We start from the raw sequence: 12221 nt of genomic DNA, 5'->3' as shown, positions 1-12221 counted from the left end.
TTTTTGAACACCAATTTATGTCAGAAGCTTCTGACCACACACAAACATAAACAGGACACTCCTCTTTATAATGGATTTTAGTGCATCTTGTTTTGCACAGAATCTTGGAGAGAACCTTCTCATGTGAGCAGAGGCTGATTTATGTGCAGTTAAATGCCCACATTTTGGGAATGGCACATTTGACACTCGCATATGGGTGTCCATTAGTATTTCTAATAGCTGTTGAAACTGCAATTTCGTACACAGGTTGTTTGTGGTGTTGTCATGCTTCAGTGTAGTTAAGGGAAACTTAAAAACACAATTTACACCACACATTTTCTTTAGTTACATCAATACACAAACACAGGATTTGTCATTTTGATTGACATTTTCACATCTCCATGTGGTGACAGTGTACAGTACAGTGTATTGTGCATGCAGAAGAAAAATCTGCTTAATCAGTTTTCTTCCTTCACTGTGGTGCCACGAGGTAACCATCAAACTTGCTTTATTTAATTTCTTCCATCAAACACAGGAATTCCATTGGATCAGTGGAAAAGCAAAACCCATACTTATACAAGAGCTCCCCCTTGTGGATGAATGTGATAACAAACCTTCAACAGTGATTCAAATATGAGTATAGACTCAGGACTTAGTTTGGCTTTTAATTGAATTCCTATTTGTTATTTTTTATGTCAGAATGTTTATGCTTTCCTGCTTGTTTGTTTTCGTGTTTTTGTATGTATTTTTTTGTTGATTGATTGATTTTAGCAGATTTTTAGATCACCCCATTTACAGCATATTTTAACTCTTTTTAACTCTGTCGACTGATTGATTGATTCATTCATTCATTCATTCATTGCCTCACTCCTGGGAATCCATTGTGGTTTAAAAAAAAAATAGGAAAAGAAAAAATATTAAGCTATAGTATGCATCATTAATTCCAGCTATACTTCCCACTGTTGTTTGTTGATTTCCTCCTATTAGCATGATTTATTGGGTTCTTCTGTACTCTTATGTGTGAGTTCCTGAATGGCCGTCCAGCTGTGCTCCAGACTCTCCCTCAGTGTTGACAAATCAGTCCTGATCTCTTCAAGCAGCTCCAGCTTTGAGAGTTTCCTGTCTATGGATGAGAGCATTTCCTCCTGTCCAGCCTCCCTGACCACAGTGTCCTGCTCTGGGACAGGAGAGTGAGGCTCAGTCAGCTGAAATGACCCCATGGTTTGGTCCCACACCATCTCAAAGTATGCATCAATGAAGGCTTCCAGTTCCTCCAGGCTGCTGTCACCCCACTGGTCGATAAGCTGCTGCAGGCCTCCACACTCTGTGAGCCTCCTGAGGGTCCGTTCTCTCAGGGCAGGGTGGCAAAGGGAATGCACATGAGGGACATTCTCTTCTGTTAACAGCCTGTTCTGTATCTGAGGTAAAAGCACAAGCGTTGTTGGACGTGCAGGCGAGAACAGACGCACTTGGCTTTCACGGTTCAGTCTCAGGCTGTTGTGAGGATCATCGGTTGAGATGTAAATGGGAATATTTGCTGCTAATCCCTGTTGACCGGCTGCAGTCCACCTCAGACCATTTTTATAGGCGAGCAGAGAGGCTAAGGTGGCCATGAACCTGTGTCTGTCCAGGATGTTGCGTCCTCTTGCTCTTCCTGCCGGTAATGCCACTATCTGTCCACCAGGATGTGGTGTGGCATCTGAGCAGCTCTGTGTTGCTTGTGTTGTGGGAATGTCTGATTCGGTCACTGTAGAAAAAAAAAAACATAGAAGACTTAATGTGAGCAGTAGACATTTCAATAAATCCTTTAACCACCCCTACCAAGATCAAACAACCGTTGTTGTATCTGCAACTTTTCTGTCTTGTGACCTCTTGAAATTAGGTCACTTCTTCATGTGTGTTAATTATTGCTGATCATTGATTACCATGGGTTTCCATCCTTGTGACCTCAATGAATCACGGCCCCAGAACCAATTCTTTAAAACAAGCGTGTTATTCCAGGTTTAGTTTTACTCACAATCACAGGACACATTTAAATCTTCCTCACACGGTGTCACGGTGTCTCTCTGCTCCTCACGTGCTGCTGAAGCACTTCCCCACATGTGATCACCTTGGTGAAGAGCCGCCAGCCTTTCTTCAACCAGCATCTCCTCCATCAGGTCAATCAGCTCGTCAACTTGAGCTCCATTTCCCATGTGTTTGTTGTCCAGGACGTGATATCTGTTCCCACACTTTTCAACAAGCCTCTGCAGTGGCTCTCCTTCACTCTCAATACGTTGCTCGATGTTCGTGTCACTCAGCCAGTCGCCGTAGCTGAACAAAACAATAGCTCTTCTCCACAATTGGCCTCCTCCAGCCTCTAGCTGTTTCTCCAGCTCCTCCCTGTGAGTATTTTTGAATGAGGAACTTGTGTTAACAACGAGAAGGATAGCACATGACAAGGGAGCCATAAGTTCAGAGGTCACAAGGAAGCCACCAGGAGTGTCCAGTACAGTAACCATCTTGCCGTTAATGTTGCCTTGTTTTTCAGCACAGGAGGCGGTTTGGATGTCTGTGTTGAAGCACTCTCCGCTCAGGATTGTGTTTCCACATGAACTTTTGCCTGTTTTCTTGCCACCAACGAGCACTATCCTCATTTCTGGAAGATGGTTGAGCTTCTCTGTTGGAAGGAAGTTTCACAGATATAATGGTAAACAAACTCTTTCAGGTTTAACTGCATCCAAAAATTTAAAACAAAACATTTAAACAGCTAAATTAAAGGTTGTAATGCCGACATATATAATTTTTTATTACAGTTAACTCACCCAACTGAGACTTTGCCATCTGCCTCAAATTCTCCTTCACCAGTCGTCTCTCTTTGGCTCTTTCATTCTCTCTTCTCCTTTTCACCTCCAGCTGTTCCACCAAACTCCTCTCTATTTCGTAATACTGGTAACCCTCAGCAAACATTAATTCAATCTTTCCAATCAGCTCTCTGATTTGAAATCCATCTCCTTTAGTTTTGTTGTTCAGAACGTGATATCTGTTGCCACATCTCTCCACAAGCCACTGCAGAGGTTCTCCTTCACTCTCAATGTACTGCTCAGTAGTTGTGCCTCCTAGCCAGTCCCCGACACTAAACAGTACAAGCACGCGACTCCAGATGTGGTCACTGATCAGCTGCAGGTGCTCCTGCACTGCTCTCCTGTAGGTTTCAGTGAAGGCCCTGTCCACACGGATCACAAGCAAGAACACATGAGGCCCAGGAGGACAGAGAGACAAACTGAACACCAGCTCCCTCTGGTCAAAGACGGTGCTCTCGTCACAGAAGTAGTTCATCCACCAGCCTGGAGTGTCCACCGCAGTCACGTCTCTACCAAACACCACTCCTTTTTCAACCAGACACTGAGCTGTTCTCCTGTGTGGCTGGGTGTTGTCTTTGCCCAGGATTGTATTCAGCACTGAAGTCTTCCCAGAACCCTTTGCTCCAACCAACACAATCCTGATATCAGTAAATGGTTTCAACCTCCCTGAAAGACAGAAAATTGTAGTACAGAGCAAATGGAGATTATTCTTCTGATTTACATTGACTGTATTTTCTACATATAATGTATACGTTATGATTGGCAGCAGATGTGTACAGTTATTTCACACTTCCTAAGAATTAATGACTGCAGATTGTTTCAAACAGAACTGTGCCTCCCCAACCACACGAACCACAAAAATGTTGTTCTTCTTCTTTGATGAAAAATGCATGTTCTGGCTGGTTTGTCCATTTAAACTGCTGTAAACATGATAGAGCAAGGCGGCGGCTTCCCTAAGGCAAGGCCCTTGGCTTAAGAACATTTAAAAGGCTTATTCTAAAACCTATGAAACCAAATAATTTATTTTAAAGCGACTGTACACCTAGCATCCTAAAAGCATCCTCAATGTCACACACTAGACTTTAAAAGCCAGAGCCAGGAACTTACTAGCTGGATGTTTGTGTTAACCCTCCACCTTTAAAATCCAAATGAAACCATTATAATGAACTCACCTTGCATCAGTGATCTGTGTTTTTTAACTCGCATGAACCTCTGCTGCGCTTTCTCCTCCACTCTTCTCTTCTCCTCCGCAGTCACCTGCAGAATGTTTTCCTGCATTTCAAACACTCCATTTCCATTTTCTCTGACAAGTTTCAGAACTTTATCAAGCAGCCCGATGACATCAGTGTCATCGGTCAAGTTAACACTGTGACTCCTCTGGCCGCACTTCTCACTCAACCAGTGGAGAGCCTTTCCTGCTGTTCGTACATGCTCTTCTGCTTCGATGTGCTTCGACCTGTCAGTAGTCGTGAAGACGACCATGCAGTAACTCCACACTCCCTCACCCAGCAGGGCCACGTGCTCCTCCACGGCCTGCCGACGCCTCTCCGAGAAGGTCGAGCTCACCTTGATGGTGATCAGAAATACATGCGGGCCTGGCGAGCAAAGAGAAACACTGCTTACAATCTCCCTCTTCACCAGCTCACATGTGTCCTGAGCACTGAAATCACACCACCAGCCTGGGGTGTCCACCACGGTGACCCGCTGACCGGCCACCATGCCCACTCTCCGAGAGCAGGAGGTCCTCTCTTTGGTGACAAACTCCTCTTTTCCCAAGAGCAGGTTCCCAACAGAGCTCTTTCCTGAGTTTCTGCCACCAAGAAGGATGATGTTTAACTGAGATGTGCACCAACCTTCCCCTAAACAAGAAAACACATGAGTATGGTATAGTGAGAAAAAGGAAATGAGTATAACAAGTGATAATCATGATAATGATAAGGATAAAGCTAACGCTACATTGCATTAAATATTCATTGTACTTAACTTAACTGGCAACCATGTTGACAATCCATATTTAATTGATTTTATTTTAGCAAAATGTAATCAAAGTTCCTGGCTTCAGCTCCTAAAATGTGAACATCATGAAATCAATTCATCTATGGCATATTTCATACAGATTAAATGTGAAACAAAGTGCTTCACATAAAAAACACGCGTCACAATCATGGCTGTTATGGCTGCAGTTATTCTACAAGATAAGCAAGTAAAACTTACATGTTGAAAGCTTGCAGGTTGCCATCTCTCATTTGGTGTTGTTTATAAGCTGGTCGGTTTAAAAAAGAAACATTCAGTTCGAGTCACATTCGTGTTTCATCGTTCTTTGTGGGAGAAAAGCAGCGCTTACTGCTGAAGGAGTGGAAGCAGCAGACGCTTGTTTTATGTTTTTGATGAGTCTGAAGGTTGTCTGTAATGCGTAATCAGATAAATGCGCAGTCGACTGTAAAGACAACTCCTCGCAGCGACAGGTCAATAGTCCACTCATAACAAGGGTGTGTGCGGTATTTATCATTGAACCATTTTTCCTCACCCAGAGAAACAAAGTAGAGAAGTCATTTCATAAACACTACATAAAGACTACATTTGAATCAAGAGGTTAAAATTGTATGTTCGAATTGAACTTCTAAAAGTGAAAATACAAACACATGGGGCACTGAATTTAGGATTTAATATGTTAAAGATTAAATTAATAATTAATAAATAATCTCAGCGGGTTTATCTGTCCCATATTCACACTTTGACACAAATGATACCAAACAAACAAGGTGGGTGGGCCTAAGAGAAATCACACAACAAAATGGAATATACTACTTTAACAAATGCAGCTTGAAGTGTTGAGAGATTACTGTTAATTATGTGGGCAAAAAGTTGCCAATAAGCAAGACTCTTTTGACTCTTAGGGGCTACTGATAATGGTCAGGATTAGGTCTGCAACCAACAGCTGTTTTCATAATGAATTATGTTGATTATTTTTCTTTGATTAGTTGATTAACATAGAAAATTGTCAAAATGTGGATTGTTTTCCCAAACCGACAAACCAAAAACATTGGTTTACTGTCACAGATGAGAAAAGAAACCGGAACATATTCACATTTAATAATCTGGAATCCTAGAGGTACTTCATACCAATAACTCAATAACCAGAACGGCTAGTAATTGATTTACTTGATGTTTATTATGATTAATCAGTGCAGCCTATAGTCTGGATCAAGATATGGTTTTTCAAACACTGACTCCAGAGAATCAGACGCTGTCTGGAGCTCAGCATAATCTTTGGAAAAGCTGGAAACAAAGAACTAATGTTGTATCTTGTGTATTTCCCCCGACAGTGGGAATTCTGATTAGTATTAGTGATTATGTAAGAGACCCATGCTGCTCCAGGTCATCCTTGTCACTGCATACACTTTGTAGGACTTAGGTTTAGGTTTTAGACATTCACGCTGCAGGCCTATTTAGTCATCTGATGCAGGCCTATTTAAAGTCACATGTCTCCTAAGGACACTGGAGTTTTGACTTCCTTTTTGTTGCTAAAACACAGAGGTTAGACAGGGACCCTAGAAATTACTCAGAAAGAGTGTCCATGTTACATCAGCAGCAATAACATTAAGAAATGCTTTCTATTGATTGAACAATACTCAGCATAACAGATATAGTAAAAGTAAAGTATAGTATATTCAGTCTTGTATAAAAAGGGATACTTGAGTAAAAGTACAAGTATCTTACCAGAAAATGGCTTTGGTAGAAGTTGAAATCTTAAACTATGATCCATTTAATGTACTTAATTATCAAAAGTAATTTTCTAATATAGTGGTATCAGTGGTAGGGTGAATTGTCTTTCAATTGGAAGGTTGTGGGTTCCATTCCTGGCTCTGCTAGTCTATATGTGTGCATGAGCAAGACACTTACTTGACACTGGCTTACTTGAAGCTCTTACTTACTTCTACCCAAATGTTTAAATGCACTTATTGTAAGTCGCTTTGGATAAAAGCATCTGCTAAATGACATGTAATGTAATGTAATGTAACTTAACCTCATGCTGAAGCGTGTGAATGGGTATGAAAGATGTGTGAATGGGTGAATGGCAAAACTGTGGTGTAAAGCAACTCATCAAGACTAGAAAAAACACTATATAAATACAGACCATTACCAACTCTTCTTCTTCTGATTTTATTTGGTAATAATGAGTAACAAAGAAAGTTAGAGGAAATGTATTGAAGTAACAGTACACAATTTATTTAGGAAATGTGGTGGAGTAAAAGTAGAAGTTGCTAGAAATGTAGACAACAAAGTAAAATACAGATATGTGAATTTTGTACTTAAGTACAGTAACAAAGTATTTCTACTTGTTGCATAACAACACTGAGTATAGTATATAGTATAGATAAAGAGTTAGAATCTGTAGAAATATTAGAAATAATTGGAAACTTTCTGCTTCTGAGTAATATTTGACACAATAAAGTAATTGAGAGTCACTGTGTTTGGAATAAACTTGGAAACAACAGCTTTAAAGTTGCATTTACAGATACAAACGTGAGATTCTAAAGAGAGATTCTCTGTGTACATAATTGTCTAGAATATTTCAAAGTTGAAGCACAAATGGGAGCAAGATTCAGATCTTTGTATGCAGATGATATTTTCATGTTGTGATTAGGAGACAAAAGAGAATCATATTAGTTTCGGCGTGATTGTGGTCAGCTGTCCTGGTGAATGGTCTTTTTTTTTTTTTTTTTCTCAACTCCGCCCCTCTCTCCGGACCAGACTTATACAACTTGCGAACGCACCGTATTTAACAGAGCTGTCTGCTGGCGATACCGACGTGACAACGCTAACAATGGGGGTGACGATACGAGTCGAATACTGGTATTTATGTCTTATATTGTACATTTTTTTTATCATAGGTAGCTTCAGGCTAACGTGGTCTTCGGGTCTATCTCACGAATCTTCATTTTAAATACAGTTAAAGATCGTATTACCCACCGTTAGCGTCCTTAGCTCCCAGCTAAGCATCCTAGCTAAAATTAATTTTAAACTTACCCAGCAACAGGCACGACAATGTTATATTGTGTTAATCTGAAGTGGTGTGTTAAGATCTGGAATATATATATCTATATATAATGTAAAATCGAATTTAAGGCATGGCACTGAGTTTTAACTGCCAGCTTTGTAAACTGGTTAGAACACTAACGTGTCGCGTGCAAAGGAGGGGTTAGGGTAAATACATAAGAAGAATGTGAAGTCATTCTCTGCAGCAGGACTAAATCCTGTGGTAACATAAGTGCTTTGACGATAGTTGGGTCATGCGACAAGCGTCAGTTATGCTGCTAATACTCGTGTAAACTGTGACGAACGTCAGTGAAAATCTGAATTTATGTCCTCTTCTTTTACTAATCCAATCTGTCCATTGTCATGTCTCTTTCTGTCCTGGTCTAAAAATTGTAAAATGCCTTGTTAAGCTCGGGTGTCCAGTGGCTTACATACTCTGTATTGGCCAACATTAAAGCACTCAGTATATTAAATTAATTGTTAAATGTTATAACAAGAGAAAACTCGAGCAGTTATGAGAGCACAATTGGTAAATCCTTAACATGCTAGTTAATCCCATTGGAGCTAAATGGTCATTATTCCCTGTGGGCTGCCAGTCGCCCAACAAAGACTGACATGTTAATCAAAACATGGTTACTACTTACTGCTGTGAAGTTTGTTATCACTACTTGCACAATCTTACCTCATCCCTTCCTCTGTTGTTCTCTTTTCAAAGCTATGATCCCATGTGGCAGTTTGCCTTGGAGACATACTGTATACCTAAATTGTCCTCTGCTTCACCTTGTTTTTACACCCTGACTCAACAGTTGTGTTGCCTTTATCCTTTTTTCACACGGAGGATTCAAATATCTGTCATAATCTTTTTTGTTCACAATAGATTATTAAATCTGATGTGTTTGTTTCTTTTCTTTCTAGTGGAAATTGAGGGTACGAACCCCGCTATCTGGAACTTGCCCGTGTTGTCAAGGGCGAGTATCCTGATGCGGATGTTTCGGGCTTCGTGGGAAGAAGAGGTAAGGATTATCTTATTCGAGTAAATAATCAACTTTCCCAGATGTAATTCTGGATGGCATGCAGTTGATATTCTCCCCTTATTTTGTGTTTTAGCTAGCTTTGAGATCGTAATCAACGGGCAGCTGGTCTTCTCCAAGATTGAAACTGGTGGCTTCCCTTATGAGGATGATGTGAGTAAATTTACAGTCACTTAAACTGTTAAATATTGACTCTATCAATGTCTTCAATTTTAATTTTATTTTATCTGCAGATCTTGGATACAATCCAGGCTGCCAGTGAGGGAAAACCTATGCAGAAGGTTACCAAAAGCCGAGCACCATGCGTCATCATGTAAATCTCCCTCTATCCTGCTTTAACATCAGCAGTATAGAGATAGGCCAGTGCTACTGTAAACTGCCAGTGTTACCTCTGGTTTGGACAGACCCTTTGTCCGAAACAAACAGGATGGCAACATAACAGCTAGCTGCTTTCTCTGATTCATATACCAAATCTGCTCTGCCTTCTTACTCCTCTCTCTGTTCCCGTAGTGGGGCTCCAGGCTGTTAATGATAACTGTGGCTTAAACTGTTCAGGGTCATGGTTTGATGAATCCGTTCCGGGAAATCCCTAAATTTTATAGGAACAGAGACAAGGAGAAGAAGTTGCAGAAGAGAATCAGAAAGCGCTGACTTTTCTTTTCCTCGGCTACAGCCTTGTTTCTTTTATCCTCAAACTGCCTTTTTTTTTTTTTTCTGCAAGACTATTCATGTCACATACAATTAACAATTTTCAGTGTATGCAAAGACTGCACAAAGCATTCACATGTGGTTGGGCATAAAGGGAGACTCTGCACCCCTCAATGCAGAACAGTTTATTGATATTATTAACTCAAATAGTTGGTTCTATTTGAGTTGATAATTTCAGAACACATTTACTGTAAAGGCTGACGATATTAGTAACATCACAGCTTTATGCAAGACTGCTACTGTAACATTGAACTTTTAATTTTTAATTTTTTTTTTAAATGTCCTGTTATCATATTGGTCAACTACTAGAGTAATTGTCGGCAGTGCATCTGAAGACCACTACCCACTGGTCTCTCTGCTCACACTAATGATGTCGGCTCTTTCAATCCAAATGTTCCCACTGCATTTTCAAACTGTTAACTTTAAATAAAGCTACTGGTTATGTAATTGCAATTTTTTCGTCACTTTTTTCCACATCACTGGAATATACAGTATGCACACAAGGGTTTTTAATGTTGGGTCGCTCTTCCTGCATTTTTAATCGACTTTTATTACTGTTATATGTTATTAACTTCTTGAATCTAATGTATTGTAGCTACTAAAGGTACTAAGGCCACAAAAGGTGTTTCATTATATGTACGTCGGTCTTACCTGTTTTGCAAGGTGCACCTTAAGCCTAAGGAATTCCTAAGTGGGTGTTTTGCATTCTACCACAGAGCTGCACCTTTGGGAATCTTCTGTCTTAAATTGCTATCGTGACTCTCCTATTAAGTTGACTGATTAATTAGAAGTACATATTTAAAAGAAATTTCAGTTTGTTGGTCTGCATGGTAACTAACTATTATGCTTCCAAAACCTCAAGAGATGTTGACAATAAAAATGACTGATTGTTTAATGATTAAATTATTTGTGAGTCTAGTTTAATTTTGTGGTAACAAAACATGATGTGACTTTTTCAGTTTAATCATGCAGTGCTTTTATCATGATAAGCAAACCACAAGCCAATCATTAATCCATGGAACATTTAATTGTTTACACTAAGGGGCGCCACATTCACTGTAGGTGGAATTTGCCCTCAGGCATCCCCACATCAAAGATAAGACTGCGTCACACTGTCATCTATTAAAGAGAGAGGGTTTGAATGACAATGCAGCAGTGTGATAAAAGCTGCCATATCCCTTGACATATCTTTTTGCGTTTTGGTGAAAAAAATTTCTGCATTGGACACCAGTTGGAAGCATGTCATTTCAAATCGGTTTGCAAATCCACATGTTCCAAGCATTATTAAGCACTAAGTTGTTCAGCCATGAAGCGAAAACTTGAAAAACAATCTTCTTATCTACTGTGATAAAAGTAATATTGTATCAAAATACAAATTACAAATTTAAGTATCATTGAATGTGAACCCCAGTCAGTATGAATGACATGTTGTGTGGTTATTTCACTGTCACTAGGTGGGTCTTTGGTGCTAGCTCTGTCTCTGGCTCTCATTGATAACTCACAGCAGCCTGTTGTAACGCTGATAGAGCATATGAGCATACGGAGAGTATGTGCTGCCTTTGAGTCATATATTAAGAGGTTTGAAAATCTTCAGTGCATTTTATCCGAAGCCTCCAGATTTACAAAGCGAAACTAAATGAAACTATGCAAAGCATCCCTATTATTATTATTACGATTATGTGAAGTTTTTCATATTTGACTTTCTTTACTTTGTAAAGAGTTTGGATCACTTTCATTTTAACTGTTTCTTTAGTCTTGATTGGTGTTGAAAAAAATCCACATTACATCATCTTTGACATTAGATTATAAACATGATAACATCCTGTAAATGGTTAAAGAGTGAGCACAATGATCTCAACACCAATTTATTACAAACACTGGTTAACAGTGATGAACAGATTTTCTTCTCTTTCCTAACTTGAACTTGCTCTTGTAGTTGTTTCTTAACAAGGATGAAATTTGAAATCACACACCATTCACATATCTGGCACATCACATTCAAATTCCCTCTAAATCTGCTAAAAGCTGCGTAAAGGCATGCTATCAATTATTTGTCCTTTTATGCATGTTGTTATTTGCAGTGTGTGAAACAGGATTTGGAACTGTGTCTAATTTCTGTCTGCAATCTTGTGTTATGTGTTCCTTTAGATTCCCCCCAAATAATATATTCAAATAATTATAGATAATGAATGTACTATATGCAGAATGGGAGTGTCTCAACGCTGAATGTTGAGACACATGGACACAGCAGATAGCTTCTACTACTGGTGATAACAGTTCTTTTCTAGTGTGCTGAGCTGTGGCCCAGTGTCTCTTGTGGTGGTGTTGAGGGTTGCAGTATTTATGGTGTTTTCCATGAAATTCAGGTTCAGAGAGTTGTGCTGCCTTCAAAGACGAATTCTAAGTAAACTATTGCACCAGCGTCATTGGCTCTTATGTCTTGGAATTGTTCAAAAATATCCAGTTATTGGAATATTTTTAAAACTTACATAGACTACATAGAACTGTTACACCAGGTCCAGAGGGAAAGAAAGAAGGAAGTCTGCATTTTCCCATTAAATACTGTGAAATCTTTTCAGAGTGCTCGAGAAAATGTCCTTAACAAACTACATTAACATCA

General features: G+C 39.6%; 2 protein-coding genes across 2 annotated transcripts; one reads left to right on the top strand and one right to left on the bottom strand.

Annotated features, from left to right (window-relative positions):
- On the bottom strand, positions 1-5231 carry si:ch211-214j24.15 (GTPase IMAP family member 8). Its single transcript, XM_058652516.1, has 5 exons — positions 5037-5231; positions 3995-4681; positions 2784-3488; positions 1997-2638; positions 1-1726 (listed from the first exon to the last, which is right to left on the bottom strand). Exons 1-5 carry the CDS (start codon positions 5059-5061, stop codon positions 963-965), a joined length of 2823 nt encoding a protein of 940 aa, XP_058508499.1. The 5' UTR covers positions 5062-5231; the 3' UTR covers positions 1-962.
- Positions 5232-7534: 2303 nt separating this feature from the next.
- LOC131474824 (migration and invasion enhancer 1-like) lies at positions 7535-10048 on the top strand. The gene is made up of 4 exons (XM_058652515.1): positions 7535-7679; positions 8778-8875; positions 8970-9046; positions 9127-10048. The coding sequence occupies exons 1-4, from the start codon at positions 7651-7653 to the stop codon at positions 9208-9210; spliced, it is 288 nt and encodes a 95-aa protein (XP_058508498.1). The 5' UTR covers positions 7535-7650; the 3' UTR covers positions 9211-10048.
- Positions 10049-12221: the final 2173 nt, after the last annotated feature.

This window comes from Solea solea, chromosome 16, assembly GCF_958295425.1.
Source record: "Solea solea chromosome 16, fSolSol10.1, whole genome shotgun sequence".
NCBI lineage: Eukaryota > Metazoa > Chordata > Actinopteri > Pleuronectiformes > Soleidae > Solea > Solea solea.
This window is presented reverse-complemented; position numbering and strand designations above follow the sequence as displayed.

Excerpts from the sequence above, each read along its gene's own strand:
- si:ch211-214j24.15 (XM_058652516.1), bottom strand. The coding sequence starts at position 5,061 with ATGGCAACCTGCAAGCTTTCAACAT. Across the intron at positions 4,682-5,036 it reads AACCTGCAAGCTTTCAACAT|GGGAAGGTTGGTGCACATCT; the intron begins GTAAGTTTTACT and ends TTTCTTGTTTAG. Across the intron at positions 1,727-1,996 it reads TTTAAATGTGTCCTGTGATT|TGACCGAATCAGACATTCCC; the intron begins GTGAGTAAAACT and ends TTTTTTCTACAG.